Source organism: Ciconia boyciana, chromosome 1 (assembly GCF_034638445.1).
Source record: "Ciconia boyciana chromosome 1, ASM3463844v1, whole genome shotgun sequence".
NCBI lineage: Eukaryota > Metazoa > Chordata > Aves > Ciconiiformes > Ciconiidae > Ciconia > Ciconia boyciana.
The window spans coordinates 135,159,717-135,187,060 of record NC_132934.1 but is presented as its reverse complement, the minus strand read 5'-3'; the positions used below and the strand labels follow the sequence as shown (position 1 = coordinate 135,187,060).

At 39.4% G+C, this 27,344-nt stretch overlaps 1 protein-coding gene across 2 annotated transcripts; it reads left to right on the top strand.

The window, feature by feature from the left end:
* The first annotated feature begins 248 nt into the window (after positions 1 to 248).
* Positions 249 to 24,968, top strand: TXLNG (taxilin gamma). Of its 2 annotated transcripts, none has more exons than XM_072849270.1 (10): positions 249 to 659; positions 9,555 to 9,867; positions 10,562 to 10,653; positions 14,001 to 14,171; positions 14,901 to 15,095; positions 16,506 to 16,625; positions 17,679 to 17,753; positions 19,897 to 19,989; positions 20,521 to 20,616; positions 21,668 to 24,968. In XM_072849270.1, the coding sequence occupies exons 1-10, from the start codon at positions 264 to 266 to the stop codon at positions 21,986 to 21,988; spliced, it is 1,872 nt and encodes a 623-aa protein (XP_072705371.1). In that variant the 5' UTR covers positions 249 to 263; the 3' UTR covers positions 21,989 to 24,968. The 2 variants fall into 2 exon arrangements, with proteins under 2 accessions (XP_072705371.1, XP_072705379.1); XM_072849278.1 differs by lacking the exon at positions 249 to 659 and adding an exon at positions 753 to 906.
* Positions 24,969 to 27,344: the final 2,376 nt, after the last annotated feature.

The following is a 27,344-nucleotide window of genomic DNA, read 5'->3' as shown; positions in this document are numbered from 1 at the left end:
CTGGCCGCGCCTTCAAAGCGATGACGAATGCAGTAATAGCTACAAGGAACGCGGAACAAAGCTCAGGGCAGGGAGGGGGCAAAGCTTCCTTCGGTGACCGGCCGTTAATAACGCTGTACGCCTGTGGCCGCCCCCGCACCTCCCGCCGCGCCCCCTCGGCCCGAGCCGGCGGGACTACATCTCCCGGCACACCCTGCGGCAGACCAGACTACCGCTCCCGGCAGGCCCTGCTCAGGCTTGCGCGCCGGGGAGCCGCGCAGTGCATGCTGGGGCCGGGCGGCCGCGCCGCTGCGCAGAGCACGCTGGGAAGCGCAGTCCGCCGGCCTGCGGGCAGCCCACGAGTGACTCCTCCACGCCGCCCGCCCCGGCAGCGCCTGGGGCAGCGGCGGGCAGGGAGGGCGCAAACTTCCCACGTGGGGCAGAGGACCGCACGGCGATTGGCTGCCGTCGGGAGAAGGGGCGGGCCCGCAGGGAGAGGTTCCGGTGTCCCTCGGTTCGGCAGCTTGTTTGGATGCTGCCGTCACATCATGGCGACGCGCGGAGCGGAGGCAGCGCGCGGAGGAGGCAGCAGCGGCAGCGCGGCGGCGGCGGGACGGAGCCGGCGCCGGAGCCAGAGCGGCGAGGAGGCGGCGGCGGCGGCCCCGAGCGGCAGCCCGGAGGTGAGGGCGGCGCGCAGACGGGCCCGGGGGGAGGGCGCTCCCCCTCCCCGCCCCGCCGGCTTGTGGCGCCTCGTTCCCCGCCTCCCCCGTCCCCATGCGGCCTCCGCGCTCCGCGGCCGGCCAGCCCGGGCGCTCGGGGCTGGGGCAGGCAGTGCCGCCGCCGCCTCCCGCGCTTTCGGGAGCCTGCGCCGGGCAGGCCGGGCTCCGCTCCGCTTCCCCCGGGACCGGACCCGTCGCTGCAGCCGCGGTGTGTGTCGGGGTGGGGGGGTGTCTCGGCATCGCCCCCGGGCAGCCACGCTCGCCTCGCGGGGCCGGGGGTGGCTCCCCCCTCCTCCCCCTCCGGCCGCCCGCGGGGAGCGCGGCGGGGGCGGGGCGGTCCCTCCCTCGTGCGCGCGGCGGGCTGTTGGGGGCGGCGGCACGTGGCGGGGGCCGCTGTGGGGGGGCGGGGGCCGCCGCGCCCGCCGCTGCGCGGGCCGGTGTCCGGGCAGCCGTGGGGGCCTTTGCCGGCCTCCCGGGGGGCTCCGCCGGGCGGCCCCGCGTGTCCCCCGCCGGCGGGGGGACCGCGGCCCGGCGGTGTCGGGCGGCCCCGGCGCCGCTGCCGGCAATGGGCGCTCGCCGGTGCGAGCGGTGCGGTTGAGGTGCGAGGCGCGCCTGGCAGCAGTGGAGGCTTTGCCCGCCTGCCTGCGGCGCGGCGGGGTGCGGCGGCGGGGGTGTTTCCTTACCCTCCGAAATCGGTGAAAATGGCCTTTTCTCTCTTTTTCCCTTCCTCTGCCGGAGCGACGCTGAAGGCAACGGTGTCCTGGCGTCCTCCGTGACTTTACAGTACTTTCTGGTTGCGTATCCGTGTAGGGAGAGCCTGAAATCTGTGTACTTGGGCACCGAACAGCAAAGACTTAAAACGTGCTGTAACTCGGGTGCTGGATGTAATGTCACCAACAGTGTTTTATGTGACAGAATTGCCTCGGTAATCGCATGTACCGCTTTAGTATCTCATCCTGTGTCCTTACATAAATTCAAGTGGCTTTTTTGTGGTAACTTTTTTCTGTTGTATAAAGGATAATAACATCCCAGAAATAGTAACTCTGTGGTGGTGGTTGTTTATTTTGGCTGTTGGAGAGAGATTTAGGAGGCTATGGAGCTCGTTTTCCTCAATAAAAAAACTGTCTCTGTGCTGTGTGTTTTCTGAAGCTTTTTACTAGGAAGTAGCTTGTAAGTAACTTTAGTGTCTGCTGTGAAAGCAGATGATGATGTTTTTTAGGAAAAAAAAAGAAAAACACCAAACAAACCAGCATCTCCATATTATCTCATATACCCACAGTCAAATGGAATTTAGTTTTCAGAGAAGGTGAAATGTGCAAGGAATATTAAGAAAATTTTACTTTGAACTTTTTGTGAATTAAAAATCCTTCAGCAGTCTTTTGCAGATTCCCTCCCCCTGCCTTGGTACATGGGAGCTTCTTTATTTTTAGGTTCCTTGTGACCTGTTTGCATTGGGAATTCAGCACTTGTCTACCCTGCTTTTTCCAGAAATGTACTGTGGATGACTAGAAAACTATTAGGTTTATAGTAAAGAGGAAGTGAAAACTCACTGGCGGAAATGATTCATGCTATGTTAAATGTTTTCTTAATTAGCACCTGTCTCAGATGCTTGCATTAAAAAAGGGCTGGTGAAATCTGCAGCACTTTGCCCTGCATGTAAATGCACTGAAAGTTTCCATTTAAGCTTTGGGTTCTTCCAGTGAAATTTTTTGCTAGAATTACAGGAAGTGTTTTTTAATGTTTTGAGCTAAAACAGGGAGGAGATATTTCTAATCTTTTTTCAGAGCACAGAGAAGAAAAATGACACAAACCCAACCTCCCCACCCCTCCTTTTGAGATTATGTTTGAGGTAAATAAAGCTGTTTTTAAAAGCAGGAATGTCTTCTGTGTCATGAGGCCACTGAAAGAGAGCAAGAAGCATGGAAAGAGTAACAGAAAAGTAAGGACCATAAGCAGAAGTCTGTGAGAATGTGAGTGGACCAATATCAAAGACCATATCTTGAATGTAAGGCCAGTAGTATTAATAAGTGGAATTCCATTAACATTGACTCTGTATTGACTTTTATAAAGATAAAATACAGATTTCCAAAGTAGATTTTTCTTAATTGTCCTCCTGCTGTGTTGGGACTTCTAACCTTGCAGTGCTTTGAAACTAATGAGGAGCAATACTGCAGGTGCCTCAGTCCAGTGTTTTGAAAGTAGATAAATGAGTGCATAGAACGTAATTTTTAATATAATGACAGAACAGGGTGAAATCTTCGTTTGAAATTACTTTCTGATCTCACAACTAAGATCTTAGTTCAGTGGGGAAGCCACCTCAGAGGCCATCAGGTTTTCAGAAAGGTGTAATTAGACTGCATGATCATTTAGGTCATTGAGCACAGTATAGAGCAGTATCGCATGGAGAAATAACCTTAATAAGCTAGTCTTGTGGTCACAAGCACCTGAATTATTATTGTGTCTAGACCAGTGGATGAAGGTAGACCTGCTGTAAAATTCAAACCCAAATAAGTCATGAATAAAATTACTACCAAGAATGACTGATTTTTCAGCACAATACAGTTATGTTAAACAAAGTCTTCTTCAGCATCTGTGCTGAGGAAAAGCATATTACACACATGTTTCCAAAGTAAGTTTTCCTGTGTTAGCAGGTAAAAGTAAATTGCTGGGATGCAGGAAGCCTAAAATTTGTTATAAACCGTAAACATTTATGATAAATTATATCCTTTTGCCACAATATTTTTTTTAAGTAATTGGTCAGGATAAGGGGTATAAGTCCAGTTGCATGTGCGATATATTTGAAAATGTAGTCAGCTGAACGATGTTATTCAAATGGTATTTTCTGGAGCCTGATGCAGAGCAAATAATTATGTATTTCCTTGTATACTTAAGTTGTCTTACAGTTGTGAAAATCTGTTTTCTGTACGTATGTTTGTTCTAAAGATTCCAGGATATCTTTTTGAAAGTACTAGTGATTCCAAAGGCTAAGATTGTAAGAATCTTTTCACAGTGCAGGCCAACTGCTATGGTGGGGAATGTAGGAGATGTTTTGACAGATTAATGCTGGTGCCTTTTTTTTTTAGGGTAATTTGCTAACATATAGGAGAAAAAGGGTGTTGGTGTAGCTACTAATTATGGTTTCTTTTAATTAGAGGTACAGAGAGGTGTTTTCAGGTGTTTTAGGGACAGATTGAGCGTGTATGCGCAGGAGTATAAAATATAGGTACTTTAGTACACAAAGTACCAATAATAAGCACAGCATATTTTAGATGTCACTGTATGCTACAGACTTCTGTAGGTACTAGAACAAAAAAATAAGTCTGTTCATGATACATTTTGTCGTGGTAGGATAAGTTCTGCCTGTGTGTCTGTTTTGTCCTTATGTGCAGCGCATGTTACTGAAGCAGTGCTATTTGAAGTAAAGTTGGCTTAGGCTCTTGTGATCATAGCCGGTTTCATAAATAGGAGATACCTATCTTGTACTCTCATTTTTTAGGTATGAAGTAAGATAGAGTTTTCCTGAAGTGCACCTTTTTTGATCAAGGTACAAGTTGAGAGAACAGAGCAGAAGACTAAACGAAAACTTTGGGGTGAGCAGGAATGATGTTACCAGTAACTTTCCTACAGGCATCTTCAAGTTGTTTGGCCTGTAACTCTATCTTAAATAGCTTAAAGATTATATGCTTCTTCAGAAGTCAGTGTCTTGTAGTAGCTGGTTTCACAGCTAGGTAGGTGGCACATATCTTATTTTTTAATGGTAGAGTTTTGAATTTTGATAAATAATTATGTAGTCTTATGAAGTGGCACATTATCTGTGCAACATGCTCGTTTTGTGTCTCACTGAAAATCCTTCTAGGTATGTAACAATCTAATCCTGGTCCATCAGATTCTAAGTCACCTATCATTAAAGCTGGTTAGAAGCTGGAGGTTGGAAACCAGCTGGAAGCTGAGAGAGCATGGTAGCAGCTAGAAAAGGTAGTGGTGATTTCAGTAGAAGGTCTCTGAGGTGGTTTTGTTTCGTTTTTATTCGGTCAGTACTGAATCAGCGCTATTATACAATGTGCTGTTGGAAGTGCTCTGTTCTGGCTGGAATGTTAAACTGAGAAGTTCACTTGTCTGATGAGCATGCATTTGAAAAGATAGAGGTAATAGGGTTGTTCTGACCATTGTCTCAATAAGAGGGGGCAATTTCAGTGATACTAATATGGTTTAGTACTTAAACATCACATTGAGAATGTTATTATTCCTATACTCCAACTTGAAGCTTGATACAGATCAAATATGAAACTATCTGTAGTTAAAGTGTTTTAAGAATAAAATTGAGTTTAAGAGGCTGTTTAGACTTCTAGTTATGTTTTTAATATCTAAAGTGAGAGCTAATGTAGAAAATTCTTTGTTAGTCATAATCAGGAAGTCATCTAGCTATTAGTGTTTGTGGACCCTGTCAGGCAATAGCAGACTTCTCTGTTTAAAATGAAAAACAAACACTTTCTAACCTAGGTTAAATACATTAGAATTTTAGTATGTTGTGCCACTGTCAGTTTTGCTAGAATGTATGGACTACACCTTGATAGAATTTAACTAGGGTTTTTTAGGGTTTTTTATGTTACCAGGTTGTTCTAGCTGCTGGTAGAACCACTTCTTTAAATACAGTATTCTAGCCTGTGGTCACCAATTCATAATTGTATTTAAGCTAAGAAAATTGGATATTGTTACAAAAACTGTCTACTGCCACACTGAGCTTTAGTTTTGCAGGGAGTGTGCTTGTCAGTAAGCTTGGATTTGTTTCTTGTTCACTGGAAAACCAAAAGAAGGCTGACAAGTTCTGTAGTATTTTCACTATTGCTATTATTTTCAAATATATCTGAGATGTACAAGTGTCTTGTACACAAACTTGTTCTTCAATTCGGTGTTCTGATAGGTTGTTTCTACCTTCTCTGTTAGACTTTGGAGAATGAGTTTGAGTTTGAAGTCCTGAAAATCCTTGTGGGTTTTTTGACAAAGGATAGAGAATACTCAGAGTTGAGAAATTATGACATCTAATTTGACTTCTACAAAAAGCTCTGCTGAATTAATGAGGTGGTGGTGTTCATTCTGAAACTTCCAGATGCTTTGGAATATGCATGTTAATTGCCAGCTCTGAATTGACAGGTGTTTAGGTTACTATGATGGTTTGCTAGTGGAGGTGGGCATTTTGCGACTTACTAGTCACATGTATGTGCCCCTGTCAATAGTTGTTCTTTTTTTCCCCAGAAATGGCAGAATTTTCTCAGATGAAAACCAGTGAAAATTTCTGGCTTGTCTAAATTTGAAGCAGTGCTTCTCACGAATGTCATCTTGCTGATGGTGTTCCAGTACATCAGCAGTCAGTGTTAACTACGTACCAGTGGTGAGGATAAGGTATTTTTTGTTTAGTTCCTTGTGCTCTGGCTGTGATTAGACTGACTTTTTTTAGTTGCTCTCGTGCTTTGGCTTCTTTCCAACCATCGTGCTAGCACTTCTGGTTGGCAGGATTGCCTATTGCTGTGCAGTGAACTGGGTTGAGGTACTGATCTGGCTATAAACTGTGTTAGAACAAGTTGCATGAATGTTGTTGCTAGCACAACAGAGCGGGGTGTGAAAAGGGGGAATGAAATGATAGCAAGAGTGCTGTTCGGGCGCTGCTGCTGTTCAGTGTGTAACCACAGCCAGTCAGGCCTTCTCAGCTGCTTGTAGGAGTTCCTGGCAATTTTGCGCTCTGCTTTCAAAAATAAAATTTTGAGTCTGTTTATGGATTTCAGAAAGTCTGGAAATACCATGCCAAACAAGAAAATTTGAATTTAGGGCAGGCTTTACCAACCTTTTGTCAGGCTTCTCAGGCACAAGTATCTGAATCGGAAGTTCACATTCTGTGTGATGGAAAAACTGCAAGTTTCAGTTGTTGTGTTGGTACTGCAGTTCTACTCTGATATCATGTTGTGTTCAGATACTTCTGATCTTTCCTGTCTTGTTAATGTAATGTGACACAGTATCTTCAGCTTCTGTATGAATCATGGTTTTTAGAGAAGATCTGTGCCATGGTTTCAACCATTGGCACCTACAAAAAGGTTAAGTGAGCTCTCCTGTTTTCACATCTCTTGTCCTTTTCTAAGAAGCATCTCTTGTGTGTTTAGCTGACCCTAAACTTGGAGGGGTAAGCCTTTCACATGCCAACGGAAGCCCCACAGTTTAAGGCAATCTAAGGAAAAAGATACGCATTTTACAGCTCAAGTCAACTGTTAAATGTTGGGGTTATTTGTTACAGCAGTTCTATTACTGCATTACCTTTTCAGGCATTTATCAAGTATGTTGTCTGACATGATTGGAGAATGATAAAACTGCAACGTGTCTATATTTGTCCATAAAGCAGGTGCATAATTTCCACACTTGTAAAGAGCAGTGCAAAGTGAATCTTCCTTGATAAGTCAAAAGTTGCTCCCAAATGTCTCTACAGATTATTTGCAGTTAAAAAGCTTATTGTCTTTTGTGAAAGGTATTGTATGAATTCCATCTTCTCAAGAATGAGTCTGCCTTGAGATAAGGTCTAAAGCAAGGGACTTGCTTTAAGTATAGGGAACAGCTAAGCTGTTACATATTTTTTAGAATATTAATGCATCGTTGTTTAATGATTTTTAAATAACTCTTCCAAGCGTGCTGAACAAATGGGAGTTGAAATATATCTCACAATATATTATTAGTGTTGGCTATGTTCCTTTGATGTTGGCTAATTCCTTTTGAAGAGGAAAATGGTCCATCTGTGCAGAATATAAAACCCAATGCAAACTTCTGGCTTTAATTAGCACATTTTTAATATTAAAATATAAGATAATATGAAATTAATTTGTGCTTAAACAGCATAACTCTGCATATAAACAAGCCCTGTTTTTATAATTCCTTGTTGACTTTTTAAGGAAATCTACTTTCACTGAAAATAAATCAATGAGAATGATCACTTTACTTTGGCAGTAAAGTGAGTTCAACACTGCTTATCATACTTGTAACTGTGTATCCACATTGTATAGTAGGATTGCAAATGGACAGGAAAAAAAATACCCAGTCTCCTCCAAGTATTGTCCTGAGTCCCAGCCTTGGTAGTGTAAGAAAATGAAAAAGCACCCAGCCAAACACCCTTTTGAAGTTCTTATCAGCCTTAAATGTTTCTAAAAATTTAGAATGTTGTTCTGGTAATTGAGATGAGTCTGGTAGCTGCTTAATAAGCTATAGAGAGGTATCACCAGGTGTTTTGCTCCAAAATATGGACATATCACTGCAGTGTTAAAGCAACTGGTGATGTTTAACTCTTTGCTTAAATGATTAAACATTTTGGGGTTTAAGAAATGTTTTGAGAAAGTTCTGTTTAATTCAACAGAAATAATGTATTGTTAAAAATCATAGGTAATAGGACTCCAATTATGAAGCCAGTTAATATTTACTTGTTTTGATGATTTCATAGATGTGAATTTTAACACTTCAAAAATGGATGTGCTCCTGGTCCTGTGTATTGTTCCTGTTATAACAACAGGTTTTCTTCAGTCATGAGCTGACAATTGTATTTGGCATTCTCATTGGAGTACTTTAAACTCTTACCCTATGTATGTTATTGAAACAATGTATTTCTGTGGATTTAACCCCAGCTGGCCACCAAGCCCCACACAGCCGCTTGCTCACACCCCCCTGGTGGGATGGGGGAGAGAGTCAGAAAGGTAAAAGTGAGAAAACTCGTGGGCTGAGGTAAAGACAGTTTAATAGGGAAAGCAAAAGCCGCGCACACAAGCAAAGCAAACCAAAGCAAGGAATTCCTTCACTCCTTCCCGTGGGCAGGCAGGGGTTCATCCATCCCCAGGAAAGCAAGGCTCCATCATGCGTAATGGTTACTTGGGAAGATAAACATCATCGCTCTGAATGTCCCCCCCTTCCTCCTTCTTCCCCCAGCTGTATGTGCTGAGCATGACGCCATATGGTATGGGATATCCCTTTGGTCAGTTGGGGTCAGCTGTCCCTGCTGTGTCCCCTCCTAACTCCTTGTGCCCCCCCAGCCTCCTCGCTGGTGGGGTGGGGTGAGAAGCAGAAAAGGCCTTGACTCTGTGTAAGCACTGCTCAGCAACAGCTAAAACATCCCTGTGTTACCAACAGTGTTTTCAGCACAAATCCAAAGCATGGCCCCATACTAGCTACTATGAAGAAAATTAATTCTACCCCAGCCAAAACCAGCACAACTTCCTAGCAGGTTAAAATCTCCCCCCTCTTTCTTGCAGTATGTCTCTTGAATTATTTTAAAACTGATATCTTCTAGTTTTCTGAAACTAAAATGTAATAAATTTGTTTTTAATAATGGTGTCCTCCTGTCTCAATTTCTGTACCTTATTTTTCAAATAACAGTACATAAAGCTAGTTAGACTTTTGCTGAGTTTTAGATTTAGTATACTTAGTGTTGATTTGTGAGAGATTTTTCAGAGCTACAAGGGAGAAATGTTTTCATTTAAGACTGTGTGCTTTAACAGCTGAGACGATAGCCAGTTTTGGAGCTTTTAAGAAGAGATTTCCATGGGAACTGTTAATTTCTAGAGTATAAACATTTTTGCAATGACAAGGTATCGAAGTTGTTTCATAATAGAGTAATTAATATTTTGGGCTCTTGTGTGCTGTTTTATTCATCATTCTTTAGGCTCATTCTGTGTACAGTTATTTATATACCTGTCTTAACAACAGAGAATATTGACTTGATCAACTTGAATAAGGGTGGAATTTTACTCTTAGTTGTCCATGCAAAAGCAAGGTAGAAGTTTTCATTTTAAATACAGTTGCTTGACTGTTTACTTCTTCCTTTCCCTTCTGAAGTTGGTTGGTGGTGCAATGGAAGAAGCTGGATCTCAGGAGATGGGAATGAATAACCAGAATCAGCTGGTGAACAGCAAGTGCAATGAATTGTCTGATACAGCATTGCAGCATGCACAGTCCAACTGTTATGGCCTGGAAAACACGGGCGCATTGGAAGAAGCTGAATATATCACAAAGAACAGAAAGCACCCGGGGTCCACGTGCTGCTCTCGAGAGTCTTGTGAGGAGACTCCTGGGAGAGAAGAAGTCCGTACTGACCCACCTGATGGCCAACAAGATCCAGAGACTGAAAAACACAAAGAGAAAACTTTGGGTATGTTCTCTTTGGCATTTTGATTTTTAAATGGCTTTAATATTTTTGCAAAATAGCTATGTGTTTTCTCTGTCTTTGTCTCAAGTTTACTTTGTAGCCAAAACTTGTCATCTTTAACAGGGTATTCTGAGAAAATGTGTGCTTCTGCTTAGGAAAATACAGTTCTTAATGCATATGTAAGAATCCTTCTGCTGGTAACACTATTTTTACAGGAACTTTAATGATAATAATAATGTGGTAATCGCTAATAACCTTTTGTAACTCCGGTTGTTGGATTAACTTCTAAATTTGGGATTGCAGTGTTCAATGCTACCAAAGCACTACTGATATTTAAATTCCAAAGGTTTATTAAAAACACTTGTGTGAATATCCTTTATTGGCAAAACTTAACCTTTTAAATCTCACTCTTTCATTTTTTTCTGTGCTGTTATAATTTATAAAACAAAAATATTTTTGTGTTTTTAAGATTAAAGTAACTTTTGCTATCCAAGCTGTGTAGTGGCACATAGGCAAGACAAATTTATTCTTACTGTGTTGACTTCCCATTTGTCATCCGTTTGGATTATGCAGCTATCAAACCAGAGAACAACTTAACTCGCACTAATTTTTTATGGTTTTATATTTTACTTCTAAAGACAGGCTGCTTTTCTGGTATGTTTTTTCTCAATATGGTTGTCTTTTATCCAATTCATAGGAAAAGAAGTGCTATTATTAATGCAAGCCTTGAACACACTTTCTACTCCAGAGGAAAAGCTGGCAGCTTTGTGCAAGAAGTATGCTGATCTGGTAAGTAATTTGTAAAGATAGCAGGAGTTATTCATGTGTTGTTATTAACTGTGGAATGCAGGAACTTCTAATACAGGACAGTTAACAATTTTGGATGTTTCGCAGTGTTGTTAGGCAAAAAAAAGAATGCTCAGGCTTATTATGACTATTGCTTCAGCCAAACTTGCATGCAGTCATTTCACCTTCTACATGACTGCCTAAATCCAAAGAAAAAATAGGTTATGATAACTTTTTGATAACTTGGTGCTGAAGCCATAACATTAGGATTAACAGAAAAGCTAAGAGTTTCTTTTGAGACTAATTATTTTCTTAGGTTTTGTCTGTTAATAATGCTTTTGTGCTAGCATTTTATAATTTATATCCTTTAGGATAAAGGGAAAGAACATACTGTGGTAATGAGATTTGGAAAAAAAGTTCAGTTATACTTAACTCTTTAGTGATTTTTTGGGGGTAGGACAAGTTGGAAAGATCTAGGTTTAATTTTGCTTTGTGCTTTCTGATCGTGCAAAGGAATGGATAGAAAAGTATACATTTCTTCAGTAACAAACCAAAAAGGTAAAATGTTAGCAGTAATTGATCATAAAGTGCATTCCTGCCCCAAGTAGGAGAAATGGTAATTTATTTTCTAAATTAATTGATGAAAAACTTGGGGGGAAAAAAGGCTCATAAGTTGACTGGAGAATGTGCCTGGAGACAAAAATGCTTCACTTGTTCATCTTGAGACAGTGACAGACAAGAATGGAAAGACTGGAAATATTGTGTGTATATGTTTTCCCACCATATTTGTACATACAAAATTAATGCAAAACTAAAGAGATAAGTTAATAGCTTGAAAAAAGCATAAGATTTCCTTTCTGTAGATGTCAAGTGTATTACATATGAAAATGTTTCTGAAGATGATATAATGGCTGCACAACATGGCATAACTCTTCTGAAATAAATAATTTTTTTTCCTTTGAGATTAATAATGTCTCCAGAGCTTTGAGGATGAGCTAGCAGGTAGTCTTTTTACTCACAGAGGCAATACTAATGACTTAAGAATAGGCTTAGATTAGTTCTGTTTAGGAAATCCTGAGCCCTCCTTGGAGGTCTGCAATGTTTTTGCTTTGTTTTCCTTGCTCTCTCTCACATGCGTGCTCTTGTTCACATGAGTGAATTTCCTTCAAAACCAGCAGCTTCTCTAAGAAGTCACTTTCATTTAAATGAGAAACAATAATACTTCTGTAGTGCAACTCAAGGATGGGGAGCCCACCTAAAAATGAACTTTGATATTGTGAGAGAGAAGTGCAGTAAATGAGTTAGTTCTTATGAGCAATTGCTTGTGCATGTGATGCCTTTTCTATTTGAGCAAACAGCTCCCATGTCAAATCACAGTGGTGGTGGTGATGGCCTGCATGAGGATCTAGGTTGGCATGAATTCCTCGCTTCTGCAGAAAGAAAACAGTCTGCACCATCTTCACTTTGAGTTTTCTTGTTGAAGGAAAGATCTGAAAACCATTAGGGAACAGCTAGACCAAATGAATTGTAATTTCCTCAAGAAGCTTGGCAGTCAGGAGAGACATGTTCGTGTTATGTTTTTTCCCCTCACAGGAGAGGATCCATAGTCTATAGGTAGAGTAAGCATTCACAGTCCATAGATAGTCACCATCCTAGAAAACCAGTTGCTTTCCCCATGATGCTCAGAACTGCTGGGAAGTTGGGTGGGAGCTTGTCTGGGTATAACAGTAGCTCCACTTTAGCTGAATGAGTCTTAGAGGTACTCTGTTCCCCTTAAAGTTTAGGTTGGATCTGGTGGTGTTCCTTTTAAGATGCATTCTTTTCTTCATGATAGTGGTGGTGAACCACTGGCATAGGTGTCAGCTTTAATGCCAGCAGAGGTTTGAACTGTTTATGACAGTGCACCTACAATGCTTTTTTTCTTTTTTTAAAGATTCATCATCTTTAAAGCTCACTGTCAGGTTTTTCAGTGGTGTCTCATGAAAAGGACTGTACAATAAAGGTAGGAATGCCTCTCTCCTGGCAAAAGATCTTCCACCATATTTTTTTTTCCTAATTTGGAATCTATCAGGAGATCAATTTGTGATGCAGGAAGGTTTGCATCCTTGGTGATATGTCTCACACTGGCATACTTTTACAGGCCTCAAGTTTCATAGGTATGCAAACAGCACAGCCACTTGAAGTGTTTTTTTCTGGCCACCCAAGGAAAGGGCTTTTTATGTTTGGATATCAAAACATTTCCTTAACATTCCTTTTCTCTAAACTAGATTAAATGTACATTTAATATACTGTTGTCATGGAGGTCCTTAACTTTATTTATTCTTTCTTCTGTGCTTCAGCATTATTTTGAGCTCTTTCAGAAAACCAGCATTATATTCTTCTCTGTCATGGTGATGTTTCTCATTGCCAGCCTTCTTTTCCTGTGGTGTCCCAAGGCTGAGGCACTATTTAATAAGGAGCAGTGTTACTCTTAACATTGTTACCTTCTTTACAATAGAACAGACTCTAAATAATATGTTTTCTTGGGGAGCCCAAAAATCATGTGTAATGGAACTGACTTGCAATTAGATAATGCACCAAACTTCTATTCGCTAGGTATTCATAGAACAGATTTTGAAGTCAGCACTGTATACAAAGTTTAACGCTGTCATCTACCATCTAAACAGCCTGAAGGAAATAGAATAAAAATTTTGTTTCAAATGGTTGAGACTACAGATCTCTTAAGTCATCAAAGCCTGGGCTGTGCAGCTTTAATAGTATTTTACTTGATTTGTCAGGGCTGCTGGTTTTATCTGTTGCTTTCTGAAATACCTTAGCATTTTACAAACTTGTATCAATTACTGCTTCCTTTGGTAGGAGCTCCTGCTGACAAGAAAGAACTCTGTACACAGTTCAGTGTGTTTTTCTTTTTGATAGTAAAAACAAGACCTGTTGGATAAACAGCTGTGTGTACCTTACAGATAAGAGTGGAAAAAGTTGTGACTTGTTGAAAAGCCAGTCTCAGCTGGCTTTTAATTTTATCTGCCACATCCTCCTTTCTCAGGGCTAGTCCTACCCCTGTAGCTGAATGCAAGCTGATAGCCCATGGTCAACAGGTCCGTGGTCCCTGTTCCTCAAGGGAAAATGTTTAAGTTGGAATTTGTATATTTTCGTCTTCTGTCCTTACACATTTAGAATTGTCTGTAGGATGATGGGAGTTTCTCTTTAAGATCAACTTGGGGGTCTTAATGAAATTATTTGACTTTCTTGCTTTCATCTGAAATGTTTAAAAATGTGTTCAGTCTGCTCATCTAGATGCATGAAGATTGCTTCACCTATGTTTATTTAATAAATATACTCTCTAATGTTAGTTGGAGGAGAGCCGGAATGTTCAAAAGCAGATGAAGATACTGCAGAAGAAGCAAGCACAAGTTGTGAAGGAGAAAGTCCACTTGCAGAGTGAGCATAGCAAGGCCATTTTGGCACGTAGCAAACTGGAATCTCTCTGTCGGGAGCTTCAGCGTCATAACAAGACTTTGAAGGTTAGTTTATTTACATAAATTAGTGCCAGTTGTGGTGGAAATCTTACTTACTGATTGCTGCTTTTTACTTACCACTTTGCCCATTACCTGTACCTGCAGAAGACAAGTGGCATGTGGCATAAGCATACCTGATTTTAAGGTGAAGAATATGGGGATAGTTCAACTCGCTAATTTTTTTTCTCCCTCAAACTTGTTCATAGATCATAGTACTTGCAGTATGTGATCTTGCCTTATTTGTTTCTGGGAGCGGTGCTGATGACTGCTGGGAAAAAATAACACAAGTGAAATAACAGCAGCATGAAATGGCAGCGTATCAAAAAAGGCTTAATTCTGTCAGAATATAACAGACGGGAGTGAAATGAAAGAGAGCGAAGAGATTCTTATCTGTGATCACTGTAGGAAATTTGATTATAGTATCAATGCTGTTTTTAACATCTGGGTAATTCTTACGCTTGCAAAGGTATTCATGTAGCATCTTACAATACCAGCCTCTGAGTAATGTTGGTAGTGGTAAGGACAATATTCTCTAAAAGTTTTGGCATTTCTAGATTCTTCGTTCCATGCATTTCATATGGGTAGTCAGCATAGCATATTATGATTGTGGCTTGTATTAATTCTAGCACTCTAGAACTTGAAACTGTCCAGAAGTGAATTACCATTGTTTCTGACTCAAAAAATATAAAAAGGTGCATGGTTTGGCTTGAACATGTTAATATTCTCTCATAAAAGGAAGAAAACATGCAGCAAGCGCGTGAAGAAGAAGAAAGACGGAAAGAAGCAACTGCGCACTTCCAGATTACGCTGAATGAAATTCAGGCTCAACTGGAACAGCATGGTATACATAATGCCAAGCTCCGTCAGGAAAATATTGAACTGGGGGAAAAACTGAAGAAACTCATTGAGCAGTATGCATTGCGAGAAGAGGTGCTTACATTATGCTTCTAATGGGATTCTGTTAGTTCCTTAACTGTAAGGATCAGATAATTATTTAAAGGGGAGAAAAAAACCAAATATTTTACAGCCATTGTCTATATATTTTAATTTATTTTTTACTTCACTGCTGTGAAAAATTAAGTAGCTGTTTGGCCCACTATCTGCCTTTCCTGTCTGGTTTTGCATATCTAAATTCAAGATGCATTGAAAAAAATCTTTCACAGTGAAAGCGATCAAATAGAAATAAGTTGTCCAGAGATTGTGGAATCTGTGTCTTTTAAGAGGTATTCAGAACTCAACTGGGCAAGGTGTGAGCAACCTGATCAGACTTTGAAGTTGATCGTGGTTCGAGTGGATTAAATGGCTTCCAAAGGTTATTTCCAACATAATTATGTATTAATATTTGAAGTTTTTCTAAATTATAATTTCAGATTATAATGGGAGGGGGTATAAGAGTTATTCTCTATCTTATTTGGTTTGGTTCATTAAGGTTGGGGGGGTTTTGGCAAGATCTTTTGTGTATGTAGCTCTTCTTGTTGGCAGAGAATCAAAATAAGCTATCACACTTTAAGAATATATTTGGACTGGTGTCATGGAAGTGACTGTATTTTAGGGCTAATGGAGCTAGCTTGAATTGGCACCAGTATGTGAGCTAGCCAGGCTAAGCTACAGTAATGGAAAACAGCCAATTCTCCTTGTCAAAGAGAGAACTAAGCTTCAAGGAGTTCTACAGCTAAGATTAGTTCTTAGTTGGCATAGGAGGTTTGGAATGTAATTTCTCAACTGTTTTTGTTCCTTTTTTTTTTTTAAACCTGGATCGGTTAGAAAGCTCTCTGTAGACTCTAGTTCCCCACCTTTTGCGCTCATGGAATATTTGTATCTACCATGAGATAATTTGGGGAAGAGAAAAGGTAGGAAGCTGCCTTGTGCTACTTTACACATGGAAGTAAGACTGCAAAATTCAATAATTTCTGGAATTTCATTAGCCAAGTAAACTATTGATGCAAACCTTGCTCGTTTTGAGCTTTTTTTAGTTATGAGGACTAGAGCTTTTAGATGTAACAAAATACAATTAGGATTAGAGGTAGATACAGCAACTTTAGAAGAAAGGATGTAGACTACTTGTTACAGGATTTTTGAAATGCCTGTTGTGAAGTGACTGACAGTATTGTAGCAATTTAATGAAATATGCATCTGGCTTACGTGAAAGACAAAAAGCCATGTAGCTATAATGTATGGCAATAACAGGAGAGAAAAAAGGCATGTAAAACAGTCTTTTGCTGCTTTTTCTTTTGCATGAAACTTCTAAACAATATGCATCTCCCCATACATGTACACTTACCTTAATTGACCAGTGCACTGTTTATATTTTGACTAATACGATTTTCTTTCTTCCTTTAGCATATTGATAAAGTGTTCAAACATAAAGAACTGCAGCAGCAACTTGTGGATGCCAAACTTCAGCAAACTACCCAACTTATTAAAGAAGCAGAGGAAAAACATCAGCGAGAAAGGGAGTTTGTAAGTGAATTCTGTGTATGTTAAGAGAAATAACAAAACTCAGCAAACCAGATTTCTCATGATTTCAAGCAATACAGCAAACTGAGGGGACTGTCTTTTGAAAGTTAGGATAGATTTCAACATCAAGACTGAGATTTAAGTTTTGTGTATGTGTGCATGGTGCCTACAATATTAATGTCCATATTCACAGGCAAGTAATGTTACTGTTTGCATTTTCTCAGCAATGTGCTGGATATCATTTAGATTTTTCTTAGACTGGGAAACATCTTAAGCTGAAACACCAAAGGTACTTTCTTGCTGTGTTGTAGTTGTAACTTCTGTTCTTATGCTATAAGAAATAACAAATGCAGAATAAAGCATATGCTCTTCTGAAATATCCGTCCCCAGAACTATGCCTGTTTTATTTATATGTTGGTAATCAGCAATTTACTTGCAGTCTTCCAAGAAGTTAGCTTCCAATTAAAAAATGCTTAGGTGAAGATTAGTTTTTTTATGCTCCTCATGTATCTGTAACTTCTAGGCAAAAGCCTTGCTTTTCCTGTTTAATCTTAAAAAGATCATCCAATGTTGCATTTTTCTATGTTATTAAAACATAATTTTGGAATCATAAGCTGATGAAAATATCTTCAAAGATGGATCTACAAAATGGTGTCAAGTTGAAGCAAAATTGAACTAGTCTGTAAAGGTAATATTAGTGACTGGAGAAATGGAGGTGGAAAATAAATTAGAGAAGTTACAGAACAGTTATAAATTACAGTTCATTAATGAACTACACATATAAATTTAGCAGTTCAAACTTGCTACAGAAATAAAAACATTGACTCATGCTACCAATTAGAAAAATGTCTCAATAATTTCTGCATGCCAGCACATGCTTTAAATCGTATATATGAAAGTATAGTATAGTAATGAAAAACCCATGTGAGAACACGGTTGAATGATGTTGACCTTAGGTGATGTTGACCTTTTGTTCATTTTTCATCATAGATCAAGTTATTTAAGCCATTCTTAGGAGTACTTCCTTCATTATGTGGCTTTTTGTATTTTTTTTAGCTGCTAAAAGAAGCTACTGAGTCCAGACACAAATGTGAACAGATGAAGCAACAGGAAGCTCAGCTGAAGCAGCAGGTATTTTTTTTAATGGAGTGGTCTTCAATAACAGTTCTTGGTGGGGGGGACGACACCAAGAGACTTGTGATTGTAGTGAAAAATAACACAACATATGAAAAAAACCTACATGTTATTATTCATCAGATGCAATATATTACTTGGTATTTTTTTAATTAAGTCTTTAATTTAATTTCCAGTAGGTAACTCTTCAATAGTGAAGTGTGAAGTATAAATTGTAAAGACTTGACACTTTGTACTTGCTGTTTAGTACATCTGGAGAGTACTGTTGCTGGAAGGTGCTAAACATTGAATGGCTGGAGTTAGTATCCTTTTAAATTAAGTGTTAATATTACACAACTAGACTATATGAAAGCTTAAGAATCTATTCATAGTGGCTGCTACTTAACCATTCCTTGGCTTCTCTGAAACTCTTGTTCTCTCTTCCAAAGGTATTTTTTTCTATAGCTGTTTGGAACCAGAGAGGCCCTTGTCGCTATAAAGAGTTGGGTGGGGATTTTTACCCATGCAGGTTTTAGAATTTGTTCCTTACTGTTTCCATCCTGTCCTGTTGTGGAGGATAGGGAGCAAGCAATGTCATGTTTATCCTTGTAGTTATTCAGGTTTAATAACCTAAAACTGAGTGTCTCTGTCCACAAAAAAATTACCATCTTCAAATTGTTTTATTGGTGTAAATGCTACAGCGAAATCCTCTCTGAGAGTGGAGAGATAGTCTCCAGTTTTTGTGCTGCAGTTCTGGATCACCTGTAGTCATTGGCCACCTGTGAGCTCAGCATGTAAGGCAAAGGGAAGTGGGTAGGTTCAGCTAACATCATAGCATCTGAGAAGCAGTAGCTGTTCCTTCTGTTGTACACCTCTTACTGCTTCAGTTTTGTGAGGTTTTGTATTGAGTGTCCTTGAAAGCTCTGTTTCATGCCCTTTTTTCACACTTACTGTACCTAATTCTTTTCCAGGCTTCCCAACAGTTATATTTAAAGTGTGTGTGTATGTGTGTAGTTAAATGTAATTGTATACGCACACCCCTCCTCCTTGGGATGTCCAATGACTTAGACTCATTAATATCCAGATTCTCCCAAATAGTTTTTTGCTGCACTTAGTCTTTTAGGATTTTTTTCAAGTTGGTTACCCTTTATTTAAAATCCCACTGCCTTTTTGTTATGCTTTTTAATAGTAACAATGGGTATAGTTTGTGGTTTCCTGGGGCCAACAGATTTTTTTTGTAGAATAAGATGAGCTAGAAAGTTCAGTCACAATAATGGCGGAGAGTCATGATGTACTGTTGACATGGTAGGCTAATTCCTGTTATGAAATTTCCTCTACTATTAGAGGAAAATACAATATTTCTGTGCTCTGAATTGTATTGTCCTGCAGCCTCCAATGTAAGAATTGAGAGAACTGATTACTCTTCAGATGGAGTAAAAGTTACTAGTAAATCGTATAAGTTCTTTTAAGAAGCATAACCTAATTTTTTTTTGTGAAAAACTATGTTCATTAACGTATTTTGCAGTTCCTTCTTGATGATTGACCTTGTGGTGCAGGGCAAGAAAATTTTCTGTCATCGAATGTTAATTTTCTTCACTTGTTAAAATGTAATGGTTTTCACTATTAAATTAATTCCTTGTCAATATTCACTTTCCATGCTTTTTGCTCACTGGGCAGATTTCATAGGTTATGAATGTGTATTTTGATTCCAGAAATCAAATCATGTTTATTTTGTCCCAGCCTTGGTTGTTAGTTTTGGCTGGTTAAGGTGGAAAGGTATGTCTTTTCTAAGTTTAACTTCACTAACCATGTGCTGAATTTCCTGTATATTAAAGTCCACAGACTTTTTTTTTTCAGTGGGGAAGGAAAAATGAGATAGTGATGAGCTGTGGTGTCTTGCAGCATTTTATTAAACATAATATCCTTTTCTCTTTAGAATATATTACTGTTCTACAAACATCGAACTGTCCTTTCTTATATAGTTTGAATAGCATGTTTTCAGACAAGGTCTGCATGCTTCTCAAATGGAAATGGTAGGACAGTATAAAAAAAGATAAAAAGTTCGTCTTCTACTATTTGAGTTTAATTTTCCTTTGTAGTTTAATATTTTTGTATTTGTATATAGCTGTTCAGATTAATGTTCCTGCCTCTTTCCCAACAGCTTTCTCTTTACATGGATAAGTTTGAAGAATTCCAGACCACCATGGCAAAAAGTAATGAACTCTTTACAACCTTCAGGCAAGAAATGGAGAAGGTACTTACAGGATTACTTAGAGTTTCATAAAAAGTAATATAAAAATGCATGCTTTTAGTGGGATGCATTTGAGATTTTTATAACAGTGTTTGCCTTCTGAAAAGCTATATGGAGTATTTTGACATTTAATTTGGATCATAAGATAGGGCATAAGAATTTGTCATATTATGGAAAGCAATGCAATTTTTCCTGTTTTTTGACATACGTGCATAATATCTAAATCCCAATTTCAGTGTTTTATCAAAGGCATACAATACTTGTCAGTCTCTTTGGCTGTGCTTATGTTTTAAAACTTAATTTTCTGGAGCTTTTTATTAGTTGTACTTGAAGGTTGCTAGTCTCTTAAGAATCAATGTTGTTTTCTTTGAATGCAGAATCTGTATTTGTGGGGTTGATTTTGTGCAGGAAGACTTTTCTGTAAAATAACTTGTTCAAACTGGACTTGGAAGGTGACACTAAAGTTGAATTACTCATGTAAACCTACTTACGTTGCAACACAAGCCACAAAATTAAGTCTTTTATCTTTTGTAGATGACGAAGAAGATTAAGAAACTGGAAAAGGAAACCATAGTGTGGCGTACAAAATGGGAAAACAACAACAAGGCTCTTCTGCAAATGGCTGAAGAGGTAATTATCTTTTAAGCAGCAGTATGGCTAAACTAGAGTCTGTATCCTAGGGAACTTCATACAGTTTTTCAGTTTTAGAGAATCAGAAATAATACACAGTAGCCTCTTGGATTGTCTGCCTTATGTCTTCTGTTGTGTAAATGGTACTGTTCTTCTCAGACATGGAAAATAAAAAGCTGCTATATAAATCTAAACTCATGACACAAAATTCAGCCTCATCTTTCCTTGCTTACTGTTTACTTGGGGGGATAATGTGTATGAAATCATACAAGCTGAAAGAATTGACTGTATTTTAATATGATGAGCAAAGTTCAATCAGTGCTGCAATAGAAACCTATTTTAACTATACAAGACTGACATAAAGGAAATAACCTGTGCGTAAGGGATCAGTTACTTTCCTGCATTGCTGTTGCTTTTGAGGTCGTAAGGTGCCATTACTTAATTGTAGTCCAGCAAGAGAAGAGCTAAAACTGTTTTCACACAGGCTGTAGGCATACAGTTCTGCCTACACTGTCTAATGTCTAGTTCAAGTATATTAGGTATGATCTTGCTAAACCGTGCTAGGTCACACAGGTTCTGCTATAGCACTGCTTATCTTTGTCTGCTGTTCTTTTAAGGAGCTGGTTGGGAGAGCCATGAGTATGGTACCTTCTGACCTGGATTCTGCTGCTGGATTGTAGACTTCCCACTTGTATGCCCTTCTGCTCCCTATAGTTGCCATTATTTGGGCTGTAATTGACTGCTTTATGGGACTTCATATCAGGATCCTCACTGATACTCAGCCCTCACTTACAATTAGCATTATGTAGTTATATAGTTCTCATTGCTTGTTTCTAAAGGTGTCTGTTGTCACTCCAGCTTAGACAAACCATCTGAAGTGTAGTGGTCAAGTATGGTGAGCAAATTTTCTCTAGTGCAGCTGGAATTTGACCTACTAGATTTAATTAAGACTTAATATTCAGGATTAAATAGTGGTGATTCTTTTAATTAATTTAAGAAAAAAATAAATCAGTTGGATCACAGTTTTTTTAAATTTTGTTTTGTCCTTCAGAAAACAGTAAGAGATAAAGAATACAAGGGCTTTCAAATAAAACTGGAGCGTTTGGAGAAGCTATGCAGGGCCCTTCAGACAGAAAGGAACGAGCTGAATGAGAAGGTGGAAGTCCTTAAGGAGCAGGTTTCTCTCAGAGAAGCAGATGTGGATCTAGCTGTGCAGGTGTTGCAGTCCTGCACGCTCAATTCCCACGAGGAGCTGGGAACTCCCACTGACACGGAACCAGGAATCCAACCTGATGTGGAATCACGTGTGGCAAATAGTTCTGAAAAGACTGTCTCGACAAGTCCTGTTCCTGGCACTGAATCTGTAGACTAAAATGAAGTGTAAACACTGTATTGAGAGATATATTTTGTGTATAACTTTCTCTGTTGGTGGTAACTATTTGGTTTTGTGGTGAAAATTTTCTTACTTTTTCTACCATATCTGTATTTTCTTAGAACTACTGGACTTATGTGGTACAGGAAGCTGCATAGCAGCTTTAAATAGCTTAAACTATAAATTTTCCACAACTGTGTTGCACATCTGCCTCATTTTTTAAAAGAAAATATTTTTCCATAAAAGGATGCATGTGCGTTTCCTCCCCACAACACAAATCACTGTCATGGAAGACCGTGGACAGATATAACATCGTTCTGGGGAAAATGGTGACAACATGTCACTTTTTTGGTTTAAAGAACAGCATTCTGGTTTGTTCATTGATTTGCCATTCGGTATACTAAAGATTACCAATTTTCCAGTAAATTTATCTACATAAGGATGTCAAATGGCCAGTAAAAAAAGTCAGCTTCCCCTCTAGTATGTTTTCATATATATGAATGAAAAAGTAAAGGTCCAGAATATAGTAAAAGATATGTTTAAAGGGTTTTATGGACTTTGTGTTATGATGAAAAAACAGCTTTGAAATACATTAATTTGCAGCTGGTGAAACAGGGTGTACAACTTTTTGCAGACTTCTCAGGGTTGTGTTGTAAAGGTTAGTTTGGACTATTTGCCCTACCTGTGAACATGTTAAATGTGTGAGAAAATGTACAGCAACGTTACCGAGTGGAATTTTGCAGTTGTGTAGCCTATTGCACAGGTGTTGGTCACGTTCTTCCCTCTTAGCTGCAGTGTGTCCATCACATGGTTATCCTCACTAGAGAAATCCATTACTGCCTAGACAAATCTCTGGATTATCTGAAGGGCTTGAAAATAGACGTTTACTGCCGTAGGTGTGGAAGATGCAAGTCTGTGGCATACAGGCTTTCTCTAATAGCCTTGTATGCAATGTATTTAAGTGTTAGTTAAGCCTATACTGGTTATAATTGAACATGTAGATTCAGATATTTTCCTGAAGTACAGCGTGGAATTTTTCACACTCAATCTCAAAGCTGTACCAGTTGGCAGAGCGCCTTCCCAGTTAGGTTATCTGGTAAAGATGGTACTTCAAATTCTTACACTAACATACCACGAGCAAAGCTCCCTTGTTAACCTTAAACCATGTAGTCTTTTCCTAGAAAATTTGATATCCACACTTCTTTTCCTGAGAGAAATGAGGACCAACATTTATTTTTTGGCAAGACAATGCGTGAAATAACTACAAGCTACCCTTAACTTTAGTTCCCCTGTATTTACTTTCTAGTTTTGGTTGCTGTCGTTTTAAGTAATGCAAACGTGTAGCCTTTTCTGGTACTTAAAGTTCTTTGCACTTACTTGGGAGGGGATTTCTGAATCAAGCACATCTCTCAGTGAGCTTCCCACCCTCATTGCCCTTGACAGTTTAGTAGCTAAATTACTTGAATGTTCAGGCTGCACTGAGCTCCCTATCCTTTTCCTGTAGTAATGTACATTGAAATAATGTAGCTGTCTCTGAAAAAGAGTAAGGTCATGTAAGGCCTGATAAATGTGTGTTAGCTCATACCACTGAGAGGAACTGTGCAAAACTGACATTTCTTAACAGGTGGAGCAAATGGGAAGCTGGCCATCTTTCTCCTAGATGTGTGCGGTTTTTGTGTTTGTGGTCCAAGCACAATGCAGGAATGAAAAGAAGGTAGCAATGAGCAGTCAGTCAAGTTAGACTCAGAGCTTTGATATGTTAATCATGCTAACCGTATGGCATAAAAAATACTGGAAAAGTATTTCAGAGTTGCTTTTCAAATTACTTGCTTTATAGAATCAAACTGTTGAAAAAAATAGTTGTTGCAAGAACTGGTTTTCAGCTAACACTAAGCATGAAGTAATTTTCCTGAGGAAAAGTGAAAACTTTGTATCTGATGCATCATACCCTTGGCAAAGGTAGGACATGCAGTTTTCTATTTTTACAATTTATTATTTGGACATTTGTATCTTTAACAATTCTTTCTATAGTGCTTGTTCTGTATGGAGGCAAGAGTGAATTTTTGGACCCTGCTGCAAGAGTATTTTAAAGGGCTTTTAGAGACATGACACGTGTATAGAACAGCAATACAAATATGTTTGTTACTGACTTAAATGAAGCAGAACACCCCAAGTGAAAGGCTTTTAAAATGGGGATATCTTTTCTCTTTCCTACCCTTAACATATTTGTATCGTATCAACTTATCTGGCCAAGGTGAGCTATACTTTGCTTCCTGAAACCAGTCAATACGGTTTAATGCATTGCTTGAAGAGTGGTGTTTTAAAAAAAAAAAAAACAAACCAAAACAAAAAAAAACAACACAAATTTATATAAGGGATAAGCTCAGCACTCTAACTGATCTGCCATACAGCAGGTTCTTGCACTGCCAGTCTGCAGCCAAATTGGCTCCAGTAGGGTTTTTAAGTAAACTTGTATTAATGCCTTTCTCCCACTACCATAAACTGTTTAGCCCGGGCTGTGAACTGATGTAGCCTGAAATAAATGTCTAATTGTGAAAACTCTGGGGCCTGATTGACAGTTTCACCATGATTAAGCTGCAAAAAGCTAAATTATATGTGATGCAAGACCCAAATGTGTGTATACATACACAAGTAAGTTAGGGCTGTATCTCTGATGTTTTGTCCTTCCTTTCATTACACCTGGTTACGTTACAGTTCAATTCTCAGGTGTTGCAGAAAATCTACCTCTTTGGACTGTAGATGGAAATAACTGTGAAAAAAGTGATGCAGAAATCTAGTTTGTGCTAAACACACTGCTTTATTTTTACAACCCATGTCTGCTTTCATGAGGAAAATGATAAATGAACAGGCAGTCTTTGTTTTGCTTTTCAAAAACATTTTGTAGAGATTTTTCACTAATGTGAATCTGAAATTTTATCTACTCGATTCTGTATAGATTAAGTAAATAAGTATGCTTAATATATTGGACTCTGAGTTTTTCTTTAACATCACATTCATGTCTTCTAACTGGATCTGCTGAGCTCATTGTATTTGTTTGAAAACTCAAGAATGAAAATTAAAAGATGTGAAACTTGAGTTCAAGCGTATTGTTCAAGTGAAACGCCCTAAGATGGGTGCTGTTACAGGGTCATGTTGATGACTTGCATGTTACTGGTGGTAGCCAGTGCAAGCCACACAGGCGGAGGAGGGCAAGCAAAGTGCTGTGCCTGCTACGCTTGCCCAGCCAGCTTCAGTTTGGGGGCACCAGAAGGTGGAGGGCATGTTAGACCACAGAGAGCAGGAGCTCTGGCTGAACCTGTGCCTGCCTGCTCTGAATTCTGCTGCTGCCTTCTGACTCCAAAAGGTTATCTATGGTAGTTCAGTTGGGTGCGGTGTGAGAAATGAGGGGTTTTCTGTTAAAAATTAGGTTGTCTAGTTCATCATGTGCTCCCTATTCTGTCATACGGATGTGAGGTCACTTGTTATTAGGGAACTGGGAGAGAACCATACATTAATAATGCTAAGTGTTCCATTTGCCTTTTTTGGCATATTCCTTATCATTTGGCAACTTCCCTAAATTTGAGAACTGGGTTTGAGTTCAGTTTTCCTTTATGTATACTTTTTTTCTAGGAAGCAAACAGAATTTTTTACAACAATACACTATGATGTGCTCTGTGACTCTTTGAAGATAGTATTAATTCGCTTTTTTTGAAGATACCAATTTTACAAAAGCTGAGCAATGTAGGTCCTACCCCTGAGCCTTGTCTAGAGCTGTGCCAAGTATTTTGGAAATCCAAGTACACTGCCTGGTCTCAGCTGCTGTCCTTGTTTGCTCCTTCAGATTATTCCCTCACATCTGAGACTTGTCTCCACCAAAGGTGCTGCCTCTGCCCCTATATAAGCATCCCTACTATTTCTATTCTTTCTTATGGTGCATACTGATACAGAAGTCAAATCTACTGTTAGTAGTTCCATGGAGCTCCCCAGTCTGCCTAAATTCCTTACAGAAACTGGTCAGATTTGCAAGCTTTTGCTAGAGATAAAGTTGGTTATATATCCCAGTTAATAGCTGAGGAATTTTGTCCTTTTTTAACATTTTTTTTTTGTTAGCTGGCAAGTCTTTTCTGTTAATGTATGTGCACGCACACACTTGAGGCTGTATGTAACTCTCTTCCTATGAAGGGTATCTCTGATGTGAGAACCTCTTTCAGTCCATTGCTGCTAGGGCTTCATCTCCCTGGCAGACTGGCAAGTGTGTTTGATGTACTTGAAAAAGATACTTGCTTTTAGGCCTTTACTAAGTTATTCCTCACAGGTACTACTTTTGCTCCTCTCTGAATATTTTTTTTTAATATTTACATTTCCCATTATCTACCTTTTTCCTCATTTAGACATGTCGTCTTGAAAGAAGGATGTATTTTCTTCTAACAAACAGCCTAACTCAGTCTCATCTAACTATGCTAGCTTTTATTGACCTTGCTGACTGGCACCCATCTAGCCTGAACTTTTAAGTAATTTAAGAATATTGTGCTGCCTGCAAAGACTTTATTTTAATTTCCTTTTAAACTGTTTGTTATCTTCTGGGTTTGAGGTTGAAAATTATTTTGGATTTCTTGCTCAGACAAGGATCTGGGGTGTGCCTACCTCATGGACCATGACAGTTGAGTCTTAAAGCAGGCCTTGTGCATAATTCAAGACTATGCCAAGAATACTGTTCCTAAAACTCTACTTCAAGAAAGTAATCACTTACAGCATCTAAAAATTTAAGACCCTGTTACATCTTGTAATATTTCCTCAAACTGAGGAAATTAATTCAAGTCTCTCATTTTTAACCTTATTCTAACTACAGCCATGTAGAAGATATTCCATACTGACATAGTTCACTATCACTTCTACCAAATTTATGTCCTGGTGTTAAGAAGCAAAATAACTACCTCAGTTCTGCCAAGGCCAAGATAGGTTACTCATATTTAATCCATGTCATGTGTTGGGGCTGTTGGGTGGTTTTGTTTTTTCCCATCACCAGTATTCAGATAAAACCATTTGATCTTTGTCATGTTGCCTGTTCATCAAAACTTTAGCTGGCTTTGACTGCACTTCTGCTGTTTCCTGCCAGAAGGTTATTTCTGACTCTTCTCCTAACCCTTTTCTCTGGGACATGGTTTTTATGCAGGCTTGATGTTTAAAGCAGAGAATCATTGCCTTCTAAAGGGGAAGAGTAGTTACACAACTCTCAAACACCAGGTTAGCATTTGTTACGCATGTTTGGCCATGCATAACATGCACACCCCTGCATGTTTGGGTTTGTAAGTAATTTATCTGAAGCACCAATTTGCAGGACAGAAGCTGCCTTTGA